The 20,741-nt window shown below is 42.2% G+C and overlaps 1 protein-coding gene across 2 annotated transcripts; it reads left to right on the plus strand.

Annotated features, from left to right (window-relative positions):
* The first annotated feature begins 455 nt into the window (after positions 1 to 455).
* Positions 456 to 18,664, plus strand: LOC115481623 (nicotinamide N-methyltransferase-like). Of its 2 annotated transcripts, none has more exons than XM_030220912.1 (4): positions 456 to 939; positions 2,862 to 3,069; positions 15,262 to 15,712; positions 16,152 to 18,664. In XM_030220912.1, the coding sequence occupies exons 1-3, from the start codon at positions 786 to 788 to the stop codon at positions 15,704 to 15,706; spliced, it is 807 nt and encodes a 268-aa protein (XP_030076772.1). In that variant the 5' UTR covers positions 456 to 785; the 3' UTR covers positions 15,707 to 15,712; positions 16,152 to 18,664. The 2 variants fall into 2 exon arrangements, with proteins under 2 accessions (XP_030076772.1, XP_030076773.1); XM_030220913.1 differs by having other exon boundaries at positions 462 to 939; positions 2,865 to 3,069.
* The last annotated feature ends 2,077 nt before the right edge of the window (positions 18,665 to 20,741 follow it).

Consider the following 20,741-nt stretch of genomic DNA (forward strand, 5'->3'; position numbering starts at 1 on the left):
ACAAAATAAGTACCTGTATATAATATGTAAGCTGCATTGAGCCTGCTATGAGTGGGAAAGCACGGGGTACAAATAAAATAAAAATGTGAGGAAATGTTGATTTGGCTTGCCCCCTACCATACCTAGGTTGCCCCCTTGTTGCCATCTCAAATATTTCTGTCTAGAGATGTCACTGTGTGTAGCCACAATTAGAAGTCTTGAGCTGGATGAATGTACCCTATTTTTAGTAGAAGTAAGTTTAACACTCCAACTGCCTGTATGAATTGGGACAGCTGGCTGTCCCTCTCTAAACTACATGTGGCAGCAGGCTTTGGTGGGGGTGGGGGGGAGGGAGGTTGGTATGAGGGGAAGGCCTGCTTGAAGTCCAGTGACTACCCCTAAGCAGTTTTGACTATTGGGAAATCCTCTCTTGAGAAAGAGATTTAACTTTTAATAAGCCTAAAATGTAGCCAGCAGGTGCTGTTTAAATGATCCATTGACTAATTTGTTCTAAAAACTCTCACTTTCCAACTTTCCTGAGATGTGGGAGTGTTCAAGCAAAGAGTTCTGAAAGCTTTATGGCACACACCCGAGGACTGAACTTGGACACCTTCTGCAGAGATTTATGAATGGATAGAGATAGGGAGGATTAAGAATCAAAAGGTTTGGATGAAACCCAAGGCTACAAACCTCTGATGTAATTTCCTTCAAATCTGCATCCTGGGCAGGTGATTGCCTTTCATTATAAATGGAGCGGGGAGAAGCAGGAGAGACACACAAATTGTCTCCACTCTGAAAAGGCCAAAATGGCATCAGACTTCACCGATAAGGAAACTTACCAGAAGGATTTTGACCCCAAAGCCTATCTAGACACGTATTATGCTTCTGAAAATGGACATCGTATTACAGATGAGTATCTGATATTCATGCTGAAGAATCTCTTTAACACTTTCACTTCAGGTATGTCTAGTATTTCCTCAGTTTGCTTTTTATCTCTTGGTTCTGTTTGTGTACAAGAACTGTGTCAGGGAAGATTGGGCTAGACCTTTTCTGCTGATACCTTCTGTGGTTCTAACTTTTGAAATCACAGGGGGAGATATTCAGCTAGCAATGGAGAGCAGGTTTTTTTCCCCCCATAGATGGCATTTTTTCCGGATATTCCCCAAGTTTTCCACGTCATCACTGTGGTGAGTTACCATTTTTGTTTTGATTAATTATCCATTTATTTTCAAATTACTATATAATAATATATGAGAATGTTAAAATATTAAATGCTTTAGGTGTTTATATAGGCCTACATATGTATGCTTGATGAGTCTAAATATTAATTTTTGGTTTTATTCATTATATGTTAAAAAAATTTTTTTAATATATTATTTCTGTGTTTTGTATTCTATGTAGACCCCTGATGCAGGTGCTAGTCACCGAAACACGGCCCGTGTCGGGTCTTTTTGTCAAGGCTCATTCATTAAAGAACTGTGTTCCATTTTTAAAGGCTCGTGGTGCTGTTTTTTTGTTTGGCACCAGAATTGAACATTCAGGTTTTTGCTGCCAGCTATCTCTTATGTGGTTAAGTGTGATATTCAGCACTTTACTGCCTAAGAAATACCATATAAAGATAGGACTGTCTTTTATGCAGTCCAATTTGGCCACTTAACTTTGTTGGTTAAGTACTGAACATAAACATTGCCATACTGGGACAGGCTAAAGGTCCATCAAGCCCAGTGTCTGTTCCAACAGTGGCCAATCCAAGTCACAAGTACCTAGCAAGTTCCCAAAAGAGTAAAAAACAGATTTTATGCTACTTATCCCAGGAATAAGCAGTGGATTTTCCCAAGTCCTTCTTAATAATGGCTTATGGACTTTTCTTATAGGCACGTGTTCAAACCGTTTTTAAACCCTGACAATGAATTCCAGAGTTTAGTTACACGTTGAGTGAAGAAATATTTTATCTGATTTCTTTTAAATTTACTACTTAGTAGCTTAATTGCATGTCCCCTAGTCCTTGTGCATCCTGAATATTGGTGTTTAACTCCATAAGTACTGACTCTGCCCCCAGACCACCTACAAAATAGTTGGCTTTCCCTTTAGTGGTCTGTGTGATACTCAGTGGCACTAACCAGTTAATTACTGCTGAATATCAGTGGAGAGCCTCTTACAAATGATCTAAGTGGCCAGGAGTCATTTCTAGCCAGTATAAATTGCTTTGAATATCAACCCCACAGTTGTTAATTGAATTTCTACTTCACCTTTATGTTCAAATTGGTTGATATGCCTTTTTTAGTAGTGAATTGTGGAAATACAATAAGGGTCAGGAACTAAGTTTTAGGTGATACCTTTGTATTGGACTAACTTAATGTATTTTTAACAAGCTTTTGAGAGTAATCCTATCTTTATTAGGTCAGTGGAGAAACAATCCCCCTGATATTCAGCGTTTAAAAATTGATGATCATTGCTGGCTAAATTAGACCCCAGAGCTTGTGTGGGCCCGTCCAATACTCGCCAGGGCCTGCACAGGACTGTTATGTGGGCCTAGCTGAATATTGGGCCAGCACCCGCATAACTTGAAAAAAAAATTTGGTCCCCTGAGAACTCTCCCGCCCCACCCTGACAAAGCCCCCTCCTTCCCTTCCCTCTCCCCCAGCCTACAACAAGAAATTAGTCCCCCAACCCCCTAGGCCTACCTGTATTCCTTGTGGTCCAGTGGTGGTCGTTGGGAGGCAGGAGTGTAGCCCTCCCAAAATGGCTGCTTCAGCCTTTCATGGCAGCTCATGGTACTTTGTTTCATATAACCCCGGCCTCCACCCTAGTGCTGCCCCTTGTACTTGATGAGAGTTCACTTCCATAGTGTAAGCATTCAGCTTCTGACTTCTCTTTTGCAGGAGGTGTAAAAGGGAATCTCCTTTTAGACATCGGTACCGGTCCTAGCATCTACCATCTCCTTTCAGCCTGTGAGTCCTTCAATGAAATCATTGCCACAGATTACACGGACAGGAACCGACAGGAGCTGGAGACATGGCTGAAGAAAGAGCCGGGAGCCTTTGACTGGAGCTCAGTTGTGAAGTTTGTCTGTGAACTGGAAGGCGACAGGTATGGAAACACACTGAGTGAGAGCATAGGCTTACCTTCTAGCTGCAAGAGCTTGAAAATAGACTCTAGGGCTCTCTCATACAAACAGCTGCTTTTCCAGAGTAGAGAATTGCACTAACCAGGGCTGGCACTTCCCTTAGGTGACCAAGGCAGTTGCCTAGACTGCCAGTATTTTTTTGGGCACCAAAAAGGGCTGATATTTTAATTTTCTCCTCCTTCCAATCCCACACCCAACTCGTGCACTCAGCATTAACTTGAGGCACAAATACTACCACTGCAGTTGGCAGTAAAGTCTGCACAGTCCCCAGACTGCCAGAAGTCCTATTCCATATAGTGAAAGGGCAGCTGCAAAAAATGGGTCATGCATTCACTACAGCCAGTTCCAGTTCTAGTGAGTTGGTGAAGCACATCTGCTGGTAGTGAGGGAAGTAACAGGCAGTGTGGTGCCTTTAGGGGGAGGTGGAGCGTGGGCAGAAAGCGGAATTAGCAATTACATGATGGGCCACATATGTGTGTTATAGCTTGTAGTGGACCTGCACCCTAGGCCCTCTGTTGGCCTCCCAGACCATTCTGCTCTAGGTCTGACATGGAGCTTAGGCTGCAGAGCAGCTGGGCAAGCAGGGCCCTTGCAGTAATCCAATTATAGCCCCAGTCCCTGTCTATCAGACTGCAAAAGAATGAGGGAAAGAAGGGCCTAGGAGGCAGGTAGGAGAAACATTAAGGACTGAGCTCTGGTGGAAGCGAGTGAGGGAAGTAGAAACTCAGGGATTAAGGAAGGAAAACATTAAAAACTGGGGACTGGTTGGAGGTGAAAAGACTGGAGTCAAAGGGGTTAGGGAAAAATAGGGACACAGGGTTGGGTAGGGTGGAGAACATGGGGGGGGGGGGGGGGATGGAGGCACAAAGTTGACAGTTTGCATGGGGTGCCTTATACTCTTGCACTGGCCCTAGCACTAACACCCTATGGAAAAGTCTCACAAAGTTGGGAAGGGGATTGCTGCTGTGGAGGCATAGCCTACTGACCTCTGCATTGTGCTGAAAGGTTCAGTCTTGGTGGGCCATATTCTCAACTGCCCCTGATCAACCAGATTACTCCTGTGGTTCAGAAGAGGGCATTGTGTGCATTGGGAAACTTTAGGTAATGCTGAAGGAACTGTAATATGTTGATTTTTGCATACTCTCAGTTCATGAATCTTTGCTCAAATATTCATCTTTGCCAGCTTTTTCTCTCAACTCATGCATTTTACACATGAACTTGAGAATAAGCTCTTGCAGAGCAATCCTCTCACCTGTGAATTAGGAGAGATACACTGGAAGACAGGCACTGGTAAAGGCAAATGTTAGATTTACTTCATGAGGGCATATTCAATAAATGGGTGCCTCTATTGTTTGGTCCCCGGTTTCCCCTCCTGGCCCCCCAATGCACAGTTGTGGCTTTGTGTCCCCTAACAGCAGCATCCCACTCCCCCCACCTCCTGGTCAGGGAAGGACCCCTTTTGGGCCTACTTGACTTCCATGGTGGTCCAATGGGGTGTTGGATGCAGGGGCAAACTCTTCTCATTTCTGCCCCTAGCGACAGCTTCTTCACAATTGTTGCCACAACCTCTCATGGTACTTTGAGAGATTGTGGCAGCTAATTTGAAGAAGCTGCCACTAGGGGTAGGAGCGAGGGGGGGTTCACACCTGCCCCAATGCACCACTGGACTACCGGGGAGGTCAGATAGGCCCTAGGAGGGTAGGTGCTACCCTGACCAGGAGGTGGGGGTTGGGGATGGGAAGGTTGCTGCCTTTGGGGGAGCTGTTGTCAGGGGAGGTGCCACCTCTGCAGCTGGGGGGGGGGGGAGTGAAAAAGACTTCTCTAATGTGGGTCTCAGCCTGATATTCAGCCAGGGCCTATATAAAATAAGTGAGTGAATTTAGGACCTCGGTTGAATATTGCTAGTGCCTGCAAAAGCCCCATCTCCTATCCCAGCATTGCCCCTCCCTTTAGTGAACCTGAATATCGGCGGTTGGACGGCGATAGTCCATTTAAATAGCAGGAGAGGCTCCTGTGCACTTAAATCGATTTGAATATTAGCCCCCCTAGTTTATAGAATTGCCCTTCATGTGTTCCACAGACCTAATTTTCATTAAAATTATAAATAAAGAATTTAAAAAAAACAGACCTAATTTTCTAGTATCTTCATCAATGTAGCTTTTGGCGTTTTATTCCCCTCCTTATGGAATTTTCTTCTGGTTGGTATCTCAAACTTCTATCACTAATTAAAAAACTTAGAGACTTGGCTGTTGCGCTAAGGTTTCCATTCCATCTAGTTGGTTAGTTTATTGTGAAGAAACTGCTTGCAAAGAGCCCACTCTTATTGTACATAAGTAATGCCACACTGGGAAAAGACCAAGGGTCCATCAAGCCCAGCATCCTGTCCACGACAGTGGCCAATCCAGGCCAAGGGCACCTGGCAAACTTCCCAAACGTACAAACATTGTATACATGTTATTCCTGGAATTGTGGATTTTTCCCAAGTCCATTTAGTAGTGGTTTATGGACTTGTCATTTAGGAAACCATCTAACCCCTTTTTAAACTCTGCTAAGCTAACCGCCTTCACCACATTCTCCAGCAACGAATTCCAGAGTTTAATTATGCGTTGGGTGAAGAAAGAGTTTCTCCGATTTGTTTTAAATTTACTACACTGTAGTTTCATCGCATGCCCCCTAGTCCTAGTATTTTTGGAAAGCGTGAACAGACGCTTCACATCCACCTGTTCCACTCCACTCATTATTTTATATACCTCTATCATGTCTCCCCAAAGCCGTCTCTTCTCCAAGCTGAAAAGCCCTAGCCTCCTTAGTCTTTCTTCATAGGGAAGTCGTCCCATCCCCGCTATCATTTTAGTCGCCCTTCGCTGTACCTTTTCCAATTCCACTATATCTTTCTTGAGATGCGGTGACCAGAATTGAACATAATACTCAAGGTGCGGTCACACCATGGAGCGATATAACAGCATTATAACATCCTCACACCTGTTTTCCATACCTTTTCCTAATAATACCCAACATTCTATTCGCTTTCCGAGCCGCAGCAGCACACCGAGCAGAAGATTTCAGTGTATTATCGACGACACCCAGATCCCTTTCTTGGTCTGTAGCTGCTAACGTGGAACCTTGCATGATGTAGCTATAATTCGGGTTCTTTTTTCCCACATGCATCACCTTGCACTTACTCACATTAAACGTCATCTGCCATTTAGCCGCCCAGTCTCCCAGTCTCGTAAGGTCCTTCTGTAATTGTTCACAATCCTGTCGCGAGTTAACGACTTTGAATAACTTTGTGTCATCAGCAAATTTAATTACCTCGCTAGTTACTCCCATCTCTAAATCATTTATAAATATATTAAAAAGCAGCGGTCCTAGCACAGACCCCTGAGGAACCCCACTAACTACCCTTCTCCATTGTGAATACTGCCCATGTAACTCCACTCTCTGTTTCCTATCCTTCAACCAGTTTTTAATCCACTATAGGACATTTCCTCCTATCCCATGACCCTCCAATTTCCTCTGTAGCCTTTCATGAGGTACCTTGTCAAACGCCTTTTGAAAATCCAGATACACAATATCAACTAGCTCCCCTTTGTCCACATGTTTGTTTACTCCTTCAAAGAATTGAAGTAAATTGGTCAGGCAAGATTTCCCCACACAAAAGCCGTGCTGACTTGGTCTCAGTAATCCATGTCCTTGGATGTGCTCTGTAATTTTGTTTTTAATAATAGCCTCTACCATTTTCCCCAGCACCGACGTCAGACTCACCGGTCTATAATTTCCAGGATCTCCCCTGGAACCTTTTTTAAAAAATGGGCATTACATTGGCCACCCTCCAATTGCATATCACTAGCAGTAGCTCCGCAAGCTCATTTTTCAGTGTCCCTGATTACTCTTGTTTCTTGGAAGATGCTTTTTGTTTTATGACTTCCTTTCCTGTGTACCTCTGTAAGGGTCTTCATGTCCTAGAACACAGTATTGTCTGTGTTTTACATGTGTCTCCGGAATTTTGTGATGCGAACCCGTTGTTTGAAAAGTGCTATATCAAATCATAATCTATATTAATAATTCTCACCTCCAATTCTGAAGCTCACAATGTGGCAGGGAACCACTGAAGCCCTGCACTGCTGTACCCTGTCAGCACCACTCACTCTCACTCTCACTCATACACCCGCCCTCAGCCACGCCCCTTTCGGACATAATTCCCTACCTCAACGTTCTATTGAGGCCCCAAGCTCCAGCCACTTCCATGAAGGGTTCGTGGATTCATGGTGGTGAAGCCTCTCCATGGTGGTGACGCCCTCGCGTCCAACGTTATGATGTCGCGGCCAGAGCGATTTTCAAGATGGCGCCGAACAGGACCGTGATGATGTCGCTTATGTTGCGATTTCCTCCAATGCGAATGGCGCCGAACAGGAATGTCAGGACACTATGCCCACACCGATTTTCACCAACGCGACGAAACGAAGATGGCACCCAACACCGGCGCAACATAAATGCACAAAACCGCTTCGGGGGCGATGCTGCCAGCCACACACACTGAACGTCGGACGGTACGAGGGACGGATGACAACGTGGATGCAACACCTCACAGGTTTCCTCTTCTGTCCCTGTATGCCGATGACGGGAGAGGGAGGGGGAGGGGAAGGGAACCTTGCTAGCGCCCGTTTCATTTCTTACAGAAACGGGCATTTATTCCTAGTAAATAAATAGTTCTTGATCAAAACTTTGGATTTGCCTCTTGCATCATTTCCATCCTTTTCACCAAATGATCAGACTCATAGTTGAAAGTCTTCTCTAGAAGCAGCCTATCCAGCTTATAATCGAACGAGAAAAACGCCCAAGTTCCGACCTAAATCGGGAGATGGACGTTTATCTCACAAAAACGAATAAAGCGGTATAATCGAAAGCCGATTTTTGGGCGTTTTCAACTGCACTCCGTCGCGGATGCGGACAAAGTTTATGGGGGCGTGTCAGAGGCGAAGGCGGAACTGGGGCGTGGTTATCTGCCGAACAAAGTTGGGCGCATTTCACCGATAATGGGAAGAAAGTATGCGTTTTTACCTAGAATTTAGGACACTTTTCCTGGACCCTGTTTTTTCACGAATAAGGCCCCAAAAAGTGCCCTAAATGACCAGATGACCACTGGAGGGAATCGGGGATGACCTCCCCTGACTCCCCCAGTGGTCACTAACCCCCTCCCACCACAAAAAAATGATGTTTCACACATTTTCATTTTCACCCTCAAATCTCATACCCAGCTCCCTGGCAGCAGTATGCAGGTCACTGGAGGAGTTGTTAGTGGGTGCAGTGGACTTCAGGCAGGTGGACCCAGGCCCATCCCCCCCTACCTGTTACAATTGTGCTGCTTAATGCTTATTAGTCGTCCAACCCCCCCAAACCCACTGTACTCACATGTAGGTGCCCCCCTTCACCCCTTAGGGCTATAGTAATGGTGTAGACTTGTGGGCAGTGGGTTTTGAGGGGGATTTGGGGGGCTCAACACACAAGGGAAGGGTGCTATGCACCTGGGAGCTCTTTGACCTTTTTATTTGTTTTTGTAAAAGTGCCCCATAGGGTGCCCGGTTGGTGTCCTGGCATGTGAGGGGGACCAGTGCACTACGAATCCTGGCCCCTCCCACGAATAAATGTCTTGGATTTATTCGTTTTTGAGCTGGGCGCTTTCATTTTCTATTATCGCTGAAAAACAAAAACGCCCAGCTCACACATTGTTGAATAAAACATGGGCGTCTATTTTTTTCGAAAATACGGTTCGGTCCGCCCCTTCACTGACCCGTTCTCGGAGATAAACGCCCATGGAGATAGGCGTTTTCGTTCAATTATGCCCCTCTATGACTCCTTAACTCCAAAATTGAAAAAGTTCATCAAGGAATGAGATTTGTTACAATAGTATTTTATTTTTACATAAGCATCAATTACAACACTGGGAACACAAATGATGGGAAATGCGTAGTCCATATCATTGGAAAAGGTTAAAGTTTCAGTCCTACTCTTATAAACAGTCTTTGCAGACCTCTAAAAAGGTTTTCTATTCTTAGCAACTAGCCAAGCATCTCATTTAGGGAAACTTCACCAAGATTCAAAAATTGCAATCAGCTTTTCAAATCCTCATCATACTTTTCAAATTCATTCGTTCATTCATTCATTTGTTATGAAAGTGCCTCCCCTTTATTAATCAAACTACACTGGCTTCCCATCAAAGCAAGAATCACATTCAAATTATGTACCTTTATCTTTCAAATACTAAATGGCACAGCTCCAGACTGTATGGTACCATTAATAAACTTACCTCAAAGAAACATTAAATATGAGGCAAGAAACTATCTCAGACTACACCTCCCAAATTGCAAAAAAGTGATCTACAAAACTGTCCACTTTGCAGATTTCACTTACCTAGGAACTAAATGGTGGAACTCCTTACCACAAAAATAAGAAATATACAGGAATATACTGAATTCCGCAAAATCCTCAAATCATTCCTATTCAAACAAACCCTCACAAAGAACAACCATATCTCAAACAATTAATTATTACCTGAATTGGTTAGTACTCTATTTACCATTTACTGTCTCTTTGCTTCATGTACATTTTTTCATTCATAATAGATTTTCTAAATGTTAAACATCCATAGCTATCCCAGTACATTTATGATACTATATTGTAAAATTGGATTCTTACAACAAATTACTTTCTTATGCATTATTCTTGGTTATGTATCTATACTGTTCATTGTAAGCCACATTGAACTCAAACTGGTTTGGGATAATGTGGGATATAAATGTCACAAATAAATAAACACATTCTCTGAACAACAAAATGATGGAAGTTAATTTACTAGTTTTTTTTCTACATTTATGTACCATCTCCTGTTTCAGTTCAAAATGTTTTAGAGTCTATCCATATTTCTACAGCTCCACATCATCCAGTTCTTTCTAAATTACTTCCATTTGTTTTTGAGATGGTCTTTTTTTAAGAATATTTTTATTCAAAGAATTTTTGTACATACAACATTAGTTGATAATTGTGTAGGATATGTCAAAATGTGTTATTAATGCAATAACAGTAACTTATAACTAACCTACCACAACGATCCAACCTAAACACCCAAACCCTGCAACACAACGAAACTTGTACCAGAAAAGGACACTTAATTCTTCCTCCTCAACTACCTAAGACACTCTGTTACTCTTGAGCTTTAACGCAACTACCACTATGTATTTCTGACACTGGAATTGACACTCGCCATCACGGTACTCAGTAAGCCACATTGAGCCTGCAAATAGGTGGGAAAATGTGGGATACAAATGCAACAAATAAAAAATAAAAAAACCTTCATCGCTATGTATGTTCATATTCAGTAGTAATTGTTCCAATTGGATTGGATCAAAGAAAACATATTTATTGTCAGAAAATTAACTAAACATTTGCAGGGAAACTTTAAAAAATAAGTTGCCCCTAAAGACAAAACCCGTGGTTTCAACTGAAGAAAAACCTTAAGGTGCTGTTGAGCCACATCAGGAAAGATTTGTAATTTGCCACCACAAAAAAAAAAGGTTATCTAAAATATGTTTTCAAAACAGTAACTTATCCTTTTCAGACAAGAAGGTTACCAGGCGGCTTGCCCTTTCAGAAGTATTGTAATGCGATGTCTCAAGAAATTTAGTCAAACTGAAAGAAGAACCCAATGACAATACATCTGAATCGGGCTCCCCCCCTGGGCTTCTTGTTTCACTTGTTTAGGTAAATAATAACAGTGAGAAAACATGATCCCCATCTCTAACTGCTAAAACCTCTTTGAGATATTCCTTAAACAGTATTTCAGCTGACAAAAGTGAAAAAAACAGGAAAATTCAATCCCCCCCCCCCCCCCCCCAAATTCAAAACCATTTAACTGGCCAGGAACAGTACCTGGCCGGTTAAATGGCACTTAGCCAGCTATCCAGCGGTTAAGTGCTGAATATCGCACTTAACCGCAAAATAGAGAGCAGGCCACATAAACCCAGATATTGAGAGACAGGAGTAAGGCCACTGCTAGCTAAAAAAAAATGCTCACAGCTGCTGGCTGAATACTGGCCTCTGAATGTTAAAAAAAAATAAAATAAAATACAAACCCAAAAGGGATGATATTGAACAGGCCAGGCTTTCGTTCTTATCATCCACCAATATTTATCTCTGGTTCCTCAATTACATGGGTTTTGACCTTGAAATTTCTAGATGTAATTTTGGATGAAGGATTATCATTTAAATAACACATTTGTTATGGTTCCAAGAAATGCTTTTTTAAACTAAATATGAGTAATCTGTTAAATCTGTTTTTACAAGCACAGCATTAAAAATATTAATTCATTCCACTGTCATGAGCGGTAAAACTCATTGTTCGAAGAAGTCTGATCTTCAGATTTTCACCAACTTCAAATCCCTTAGAACACAGCAGTACAATGGAGAAGGGTAGTTAGTGGGGTTCCTCAGGGGTCTGTGCTAGGACCGCTGCTTTTTAATATATTTATAAATGATTTAGAGATGGGAGTAACTAGCGAGGTAATTAAATTTGCTGATGACACAAAGTTATTCAAAGTCATTAACTCGCGACAGGATTGTGAACAATTACAGAAGGACCTTACGAGACTGGGAGACTAGGCGGCTAAATGGCAGATGACGTTTAATGTGAGCAAGTGCAAGGTGATGCACGTGGGAAAAAAGAACCCGAATTATAGCTACGTCATGCAAGGTTCCACGTTAGCAACAACAGACCAAGAAAGGGATCTGGGTGTCGTCGATAATACACTGAAATCTTCTGCTCGGTGTACTGCTGCGGCTCGGAAAGCGAATAGAATGTTGGGTATTATTAGGAAAGGTATGGAAAACAGGTGTGAGGATGTTATAATGCTGTTATATCGCTCCATGGTGCGACCGCAACTTGAGTATTGTGTTCAATTCTGGTCACCGCATCTCAAGAAAGATATAGCAGAATTGGAAAAGGTGCAGCGAAGGGCGACTAAAATGATAGCAGGGATGGGACGACTTCCCTATGAAGAAAGACTAAGGAGGCTAGGGCTTTTCAGCTTGGAGAAGAGACAGCTTTGGGGAGACATGATAGAGGTATATAAAATAATGAGTGGAGTGGAGTGGAACAGGGGGCATGCGATGAAACTACAGTGTAGTAAATTTAAAACAAATCGGAGAAAAAATTTCTTCACCCAACGCATAATTAAACTCTGGAATTCATTGCCGGAGAACGTGGTGAAGACGGTTAACTTGACAGAGTTTAAAAAGGGGTTAGACGGTTTCCTAAAGGACAAGTCCATAAACCACTACTAAATAGACTTGGGAAAAATCCACATGTATAGAATGTTTGTATGGTTGGGAAGCTTGCCAGGTGCCCTTGGCCTGGATTGGCCGCTGTCGTGGACAGGATGCTGGGCTCGATGGACCCTTGGTCTTTTCCCAGTGTGGCATTACTTCTGTACTTATAAGGTACATGCAATTGGGATCACGTTTCCCCTTTGTTGAAAGAGGAACATTGGCTCCCTGTGTCCCGTAGAAGTGTAGTTCAGATCCTAACTCTGATATTTCAGATGATTATTAAGATTCTTAAGATCCTATCTCTAATATTTAATGTGATTATTGTTTAACATATTGTAAGCCGCATTGAGCCTGCAAATAGGTGGGAAAATGTGGGATACATATGCAGCAAATAAATAAATAAGATACACTATACTGGTCTCTCACTTACTTTAATCTCATTATCTTATTCCATACTCATCTACAAGGATGCTGGGCTTTTCCAAGCCAAACCTTTAAGTAGTACCATCTTTTCACTATATAATTTAAATACAGTTTGGTACTCAGTCCTTAGTGTAGCAGCTTCTTCTCTGTGAAATCATTTACCACAATTTTTACGAATGGAAGTGTCCTAGAAGAATTTCAAGAAAAGTCTTAAGGCTCTCTTGTTTAGAGATTCTTAATACTACTACTACTACTTATTACTTCTATAGCGCTACAAGGCATACGCAGCGCTGTACACCATACATGAAAAGACAGTCCCTGCTCAAAGAGCTCAGAATCTAAATAGGACAGACAAACAGACAGAACAACTAAGAGGTAAGGGAATTAAAGAGGTGGGGATAAAAGGGTACAGGGCAAGTGAGTAGTGGTTAGGAGTCAAAAGCAGCGTTAAAGAGGTGGGCTTTTAGCCTGGATTTGAAAACGGCCAAAGACGGGGCTAGACGTACAAGCTGGGGAAGTCTATTCCAGGTGTGAGGTGCAGCGAGATAAAAGGAACGGAGTCTGGAATTAGCAGTAGAGGAGGAGGACAGACAAGAGAGATTTATCCACAGAACAGAATAGAAACCATTAACAGTAAGGCAATACAAAGGGGTTGAGATGGGGCTGGCCAACCACATGGAACACATGTAAACAGCTGTTTCTTTTTTAATCATTTCTTAGTTTTGGATTTGAAATGTATTTTCTTCTCTATTTCTTTCCGCGATAGTTAGTCTATACTCAATGGATATTGTAAACTGCCATGCTGGTTTACCAATATGATGATATATCAAATGTTAGACTAATCTGTAAATTGTCAGCTGTAAATTGAGAGACTGTGATAGGCAGGAATGAGTGGGCATCACTCCTGCCCATAGGCCCCACTGATTCACCAAGTATTCACAGGTAGTCCCAGGGGGGTCTACAGGGGTGGAGGTGGGCCTCGGGTCATCTTAGGATATGTGCAGGGTGGGAGGGAAGGAAGGTGGATTGTTTGGAGCAGAGAGCACTTTATGTGGGTCCTGGCCGACATTCAACTGGGAACCGCACAAGCCCTGGCAGCTTCCTGAGCTTTATTTGGTCCTGAATATACAATGCCAACGCCCGATGCTTATTTTCATCTGGTTATTTTCATCGACTTAATTTGTTTGCTGCTTTGATGAAAATAAGCAGATAAGTGATTGCTCATATTTGAACTTTATGATTCCAATAGTTAAATAATAATATGTTGTTGCACTGGGTGATTGTTTTCACGTGACTTTTGGGAGGACAAATAATTAAGAATGTAATAAAGGTCTAGATTTGAAATGGTTATTGCTGTAAGAGGTCTTTTGACCTTCATCATAACAATTCTGATGTCTTCCTTAAACACAGTCATAGTAATGCTTGAATGTATACACTGTCAGCTAGCACATTTGCTTATTTCCGATCTGACGAAGAAGGGCAACCTTCGAAAGCTAATCAAGAAATGTATTAAGTTATGTCCAATAAAAAAGGTATCATCTTATTTTCTTTTCCATGTTTTATTTTGTTTGATTTCTATTGATAACCTTAAGAGTGGACTAACACGGCTACCACACTCCTCTCCTTTCCTTACACACAGACTGACCTTTCCCAGCTATTTGTTTGGGTGTTGCCAACTGCATAGCACCATGGTGATCAGAGCATATAGTCAGCAGCACTATCCAGTTAATTGTCGCTGAATATGTGCTCTGGGGCTGGTCAGTGGAATTTAACCAGGTAGAAGCACTTCCTGCTTAGCAAAATCCCAATGAGTATTGACCCTTAGGACTCAGGCAATGGAAAAAAAACTCCGTACAACAGGGGTTCCCAACCCAGTCCTTGCTTGGGACACAACAAGCTAGTCTATTTTTAAAGATATCCACAATGCATACGCATGAGGTAAATTTGCTTGTACTGCCTCCATGGTATGCAGATCTTTCTCATACATATTCAATGTGAGTATCCTGAAAATCCGACTGGCTAGGTATGTCCTGAGGACTGGGTTGGGATCTTAATTACATCCTCACGACTGAATATTATATCTTGTCCTGATATCATTATGTTATGTTGATCTTTCAATCCACTTCCAATCCAATATGATTTACTTATGCACTCTTATTTGTAACAATTGTAAAATTATTATTCCATTAATATGATTGCTATGATATTCTATGTACCCATCTGTATCTATATTCTGAAATTCTTATCCTATAAGGTGTACATGCTGTTATAACATTTTGTAAGCCACATTGAGCCTGTAAATAGGTGGGGAAAATGTGGGATACAAGTGCAGCAAATAAATAAATAAATAAATCTCCTGCTCTAAAATGAGCTGATTGGAAGGTTTTGTTTATCTTCTTATTCTCTTACAGGGAAAAGTGGGCAGAGAAGGAAGAGAAGCTGAGAAGAACAGTGACACGCATTCTGAAGTGTGATGTTACTAAGAATAACTCTCTGGATCCACTGGTCCTGCCTCAGGCTGACTGTCTACTGACATGCCTGTGTCTGGAAGGTGCTTCTAAGGACCCAGACTCTTACTGCTGTGCCCTGAGGAATATCTCTTCACTACTGAAATCAGGAGGGCATTTAGTAATGGGTGGGGTGTTAGGAAACGGCATGTATATGGTTGGAGAGAAACAGTTTTCAGGGTTTCCCATGGACAAGGAATTTCTGGAGAAAGCAGTCTCTGGTGAAGGCTATGTTGTGGAACAGCTTGAGGTGCAGCCTCGAAGTGATCTGACAGGCGTTCATTTGGCCAATTATAATGCTATCTTCTTTGTTCTTGCTCGAAAGATGGGCGATAAGCAGTCCTCCTGATGAAAGGACTCAAATACAAATCCACCTATGCATCCAGCTTTTCCTACTTAAGCGCACAACTATGGAACACACTGCCAAAAATAGTAAACACTATGCCAGACCACCTTAAATTCCGGAAAGCACTAAAAACAGACCTGTTCAAAAGAGCATATCCCACCGACCCAACATAAAAATACATGGACACCTGCGACACGATGTAACCAAAGAACTACCTGACTCCTCCTCCCTCTCTCCCTCCCTAAATTCCCCCCAATTGTACCTACCATACATGTACCTTATCTACCACAATATCACCTTGTATTCATTCACACCATGTATCTGTTCAGACCGGAATCGGCTAACGCCATTAACGGTACTATGTAAGCCACATTGAGCCTGCAAAAAGGTGGGAAAATGTGGGATACAAATGCAACAAATAAATAAATAAATAAATAAATAAATACAGTAGTCCTCGTCATTCAGGCAGGCATGTCAGGTTTTATTCTTATTTTTTTGTACTGTGAGTTTTATTCAAAATGGTGATTTTCAAGTGCAGAACACGCAACTGAGATGGACCAAAAATGGACTGTGTTTTGGGGGTAAAGACTTCTTCGGGGGTCTTTCAATAAACAATCCAAACTGTAAATGAATCATTGCTGGAAAGGGAAGGAGACAAGTTGCCACTGACTGGATTAATTTCCATTTACAATTTGGATTGTTTCTTGAAGGACCCCTGAGGAAAGCTTTACCCTTTGTGCTCTAAAATCTAGGTGCCTGCAGTTACACCAGCCGTAGACCTTGTGTACCTGTGGGCACCTAAATGCAGCAAGAATACACATCCCATACTTTATAAGTTACGGAGTAGGTGGGAGGCATGTTTGTGTTCCGCTCATGCTCCACCTACCTTGCATTTATGCGCTATGCCACTTATGCACATCCTTAAACTGTGCTTTGCTTGCCATCTATATGAGTAAGTCTAAACTTACCACAAAAGTATTACACACGTAAGTGACGTGTAGATGTGAACACTCACTTTTAGAATTGCCCCTTATATGATTGCTGTAATACCTTTGGGATATTATTTGAAAAAAAAAAAAAAAAGAAACAATCATCAAATTCTGTTTAACCTGCTGTTCTAGGGAAATGTACAAAAAAGTGGTTGATTTAGGCCAAAGGTCTTTAGTAGTTATTTTTCCTGCTCTTATAGGAAGGACATTTATAGCATAAAATTATGATTTCTTTAAATTCTCTGCTCATATGAATAAAACTGCGAAAACAGTGAAAAAACACTAATCAATGTCAGCTGCTGGGATCATTTTTGGGAAAGGAGTGAATTACAGGGCTTGCAGAGGTAACTAATGCCCTTGGCTTTCAAAGCTGTCAGTTTAACCTGCATAAATAAAATGTTTTATATTCAGAATTTATAGACTTTGTGCTTTTCAGAGAACACTAAAAACTCTTTTCTTATTCCGGAGAGGATGGAATGGGTTTTATAAGGAAGAGATTCAAGTACCTCCAAGATCTAAATAATGTACATACACTTATTGATGGAAAAGGTTGTGTGAAACAAAGATTCATCACAGCCTGAATTTCATGCATTAATTTTAATGCTTGAGTGCAACTCCTGCAACACCACAGGGGCAGGACATCCTCATAAACCCATGCAGCTCCAACTCAGGAGATGGAGTTTGCAGCCATGTTGTGGGTTGCAGAAGAAGGAGATGTCTATAACAGGCCATGCAGCCTTAGCCTCAGCTGAAGTAAACAGGGTCCACACAGACCGCAGGAGAAGGTTGTCAGCCTGTGCTGCTCCAGCTGAAGAAGACTGCGCTGCATAATATGGAGGGTGGCCACTGTCACACGGATCTCAGTATTGACTGATTATGCTGATATCTGAGACCCGTGTGACCAGTGGCCAAAGGTTAGGTGGCAGTGTATTCAGCCCATCTTGGTTTCTCTGTGGAATGAAGCCTCCGTGGCATCATCAGAATTGGCAGCAAATACCATCAAATCAATATTGAGTCCTTTGCCAATAAAGGCTGGTTTCCTGGTCTTAGCCAATTTTCCCCACCCATGGATAATTTTCAGGCACTCCTCATATTTCTTGATGCCATATTGGAGGCATTCCTCAATTCAGTTGAACATACACTTGATAAGTGGGCATGTAAGGTCTCCCACCTAACCAAGTCCCATTCTGTTGCCAGCTTTTCCCACCCAGCTCAGCATCTGATCTCCCTACCAGCAACTGTCCTCGCTGACAGTACCTAACCTAACACAGTAAACTTGGCAGCACTGCACTGAACCTCCCTGTCACGGTACCTGACCCCCAACACTGTACCCAACCCCTAGTTCTATACCCAATCCCCGACAAAGCCCCAGCCTCCTGACATAGCACTCCCTTGCAGCACCCAAATTGCTACCATGCAGTACCTCCAGGTGGGGGGAGGCTTCCCACATATGGGCAACAGCCTCCCCAAAGTCCCCCCCCCCCACAGTTGTGGCCAGGTCCTTCAAACATCAATCACTCAGCAGACCTCCTACCCCCACTCCAACGACCCAGTCCTCAGTCTTACTGAAGGTCCCTGGTGTCTATTTAGGTGCTGAGGGGTTGATGTTTGAAGGACCTGGGTATAGAACTAGGGGTCGGGTACAGTGTTGGGGGTCATGTACAGTGACAGGTTTCTATGGAACTTTGGAAGGCTAAGTGCTTTGAAAATATGCCTCAGTGATGCCCATTTGATTTCATCTTGTATCCCTGGCTCTGCCAAAATGGCTGCTGAGATCTTTAGTGGCATTATCATGGTATTGTTGCCAGGAGGTCAGGCTTCCATTTGTGGGCTACTATATATGTGACCAGCTCTAGGAAAAGTAGTAGATCCAGAATGATTAGAATGCTTACTTCATAAGCCTGTTTGAACTTCTGTAACTTTTTGTTTTCATATAAAAGAATGGCGTTTAGACTGTAGTATTACAAATTGTTTGCTCTAACAGAATTCAATAAAATTTAATTTTTTGTTTCTACTGACTTCAGTTACCTAATCCTAGAGATGATCAGAAATATGGTATCTTTGGTTTTGATCCAACTTCCTAGAAAGAACTTAAAAAAAATCTTGAATGTTATAGAAACAATTAGACAATGAAATGTGAGGAAGTCCATATGTAGAAGCTTGAGCCCTAGTGGTCCTTATTGAAGAACTGATCTCTTCAAGATTGCATAGGTCTAAAATTGTTGCTTAGAAGGAACAACTTTTATTGTCATGCTGGTCCACTTATTTTACACTGGCCGGATAAAAGAAACCCTAGTGTATTTTGCCCAATATCACCTAGACTCTGATAACAAGAATTACAGTAATTAAAAAACAGAATACCTTTTCAAAATACAACATTCCGGCTGAAACCCTAATCCTCAGTCTCTGAAAATCACCAAATAACGTTTTATTTAAATAAATTAATAATTTAGCCTGCGTGGAGATCTGGCTCCATCTTGTGGCCAGTATGGAGGACACCATTAGATCAATAACATGAAATTTGAAAACTTCTAAAAGCTATTTGGCTAATACTTAGGTGAGATTTCTGCACTGCTCCAAATCTCTTTCCCTGGAGATAATCTCTGAAGAAATTGCCCATGTCCTTTGCTTCCTATAAAGAAGATTTCCTCATCCCCAGGAATCTTTAAACATTAACCACTATGGCTTCCAAATAAGAATACCTTCTACAGAAACTACTTCAAAATGCTCCCAGATTCTATCCACAGAGGCCTTAATATTACTAGTATCTGAAAGTGGAAGGGTGGAAGTAAAACGGATCCAAATGACCAGTCCAAACAGGAGAGTAAGAGCTTCAAAACAGGTTTATTGGGACCCAATATGGTCTGTGTATCGGCAACAAGCCTTCCTCAGGAGTCTAAGAACATAAAATTTAATATAAGAGTACAAGAGTTGGATCATAAAATCTAAAAACAATAAAAACAGACATATGAATATAAAATATAAAAATATATAAAAATATTAGTAATAATGATGACATACACAACTATAAAGGCAAATTAGAGAAATCTCAATAAAGATATCACCAAAAATATATATATGCATGCAGGTACCATAGCGCTATAGTAACCACTTCAAAATATAGTAATAACATGATCTGTAAAGTACCACTACTCACATTAAGCTCTATTACATGATATTGTAATGATAATATAAATTTGTAATGATGATATAAAGTGGGTGCAATGACATAGACTAAAAGGTACATCCAGAAAAATGTATAAACGATTAGGTGCTAGTATGAAATGAATGAAAAGTGAGAGATAACATACCGGGAAGCATAAACCTTCAGCACAACGCCAAAAACCGTGGAGGTGCTAAAAAAGCACAGGCGGGAGAATGCTAAAAAGAAAAACAAAGTGAGCTAGAAACCTGATGGCAAAAAAGAAACCATATTGAGCAAACAGTGTCAGTGGCATAGCCAAGGGTGGGCCCAGGCCCACCCACTTTGGGCTCAAGCCCACCCAGTAGCAGCACACCTATGATGTGGCTGGCAGGGATCCCCAAGCCCCACCAGCCGAAAACTCCCAACAATTGTCTCTCCTGCATACCTTGTAAATAGCAGATCTTCGCCTGCAACAAGCAGCGACTGATACATACTGTTCATACCGGCCCCACAGCCTTCCCTCTGATGTATTCCTGTCTAAGCGGAAACAGGAAGTTGCATCAGAGGGAAGGCTGTGGGGCCAACGTGAGCAGTGTGTATTAGTTGCTGCTTGCTGCCGGTGAAAATCTGCTTCTTAAAAGGTATGTGGGGGAGGGGGATGTTTGCGAGACCATATGGTATGCAGGCGAGAGAGGGGAGACAAAATTACTTGTTGGACAGGGTGCCCACCCATGTTGGGCCAGGAGAGACAAAATTACTTGTTGGACAGGGCGGAGTTCTTCTGCCTACCCATGTAGGGCCCAGGCCCACCCAAAACTGGGTGTCTGGCTATGCCCCAGTGTGCCGGCACCAGGAGCAGCAGCCAACGCTGAGGGAGAGAAAAAAGGATAGTACAGAGATGGGA

Source organism: Microcaecilia unicolor, chromosome 12, assembly GCF_901765095.1.
Source record: "Microcaecilia unicolor chromosome 12, aMicUni1.1, whole genome shotgun sequence".
Classification (NCBI taxonomy): Eukaryota; Metazoa; Chordata; class Amphibia; order Gymnophiona; family Siphonopidae; genus Microcaecilia; species Microcaecilia unicolor.

Coding starts and splice junctions, on each gene's coding strand:
- LOC115481623 (XM_030220912.1), top strand. CDS start 786: ATGGCATCAGACTTCACCGATAAGGAAACTTACCAGAAGGATTTTGAC. Junction 940..2,861: donor CTTTAACACTTTCACTTCAG/GTATGTCTAGTA, acceptor TCTCTTTTGCAG/GAGGTGTAAAAGGGAATCTC. Junction 3,070..15,261: donor TGTGAACTGGAAGGCGACAG/GTATGGAAACAC, acceptor ATTCTCTTACAG/GGAAAAGTGGGCAGAGAAGG.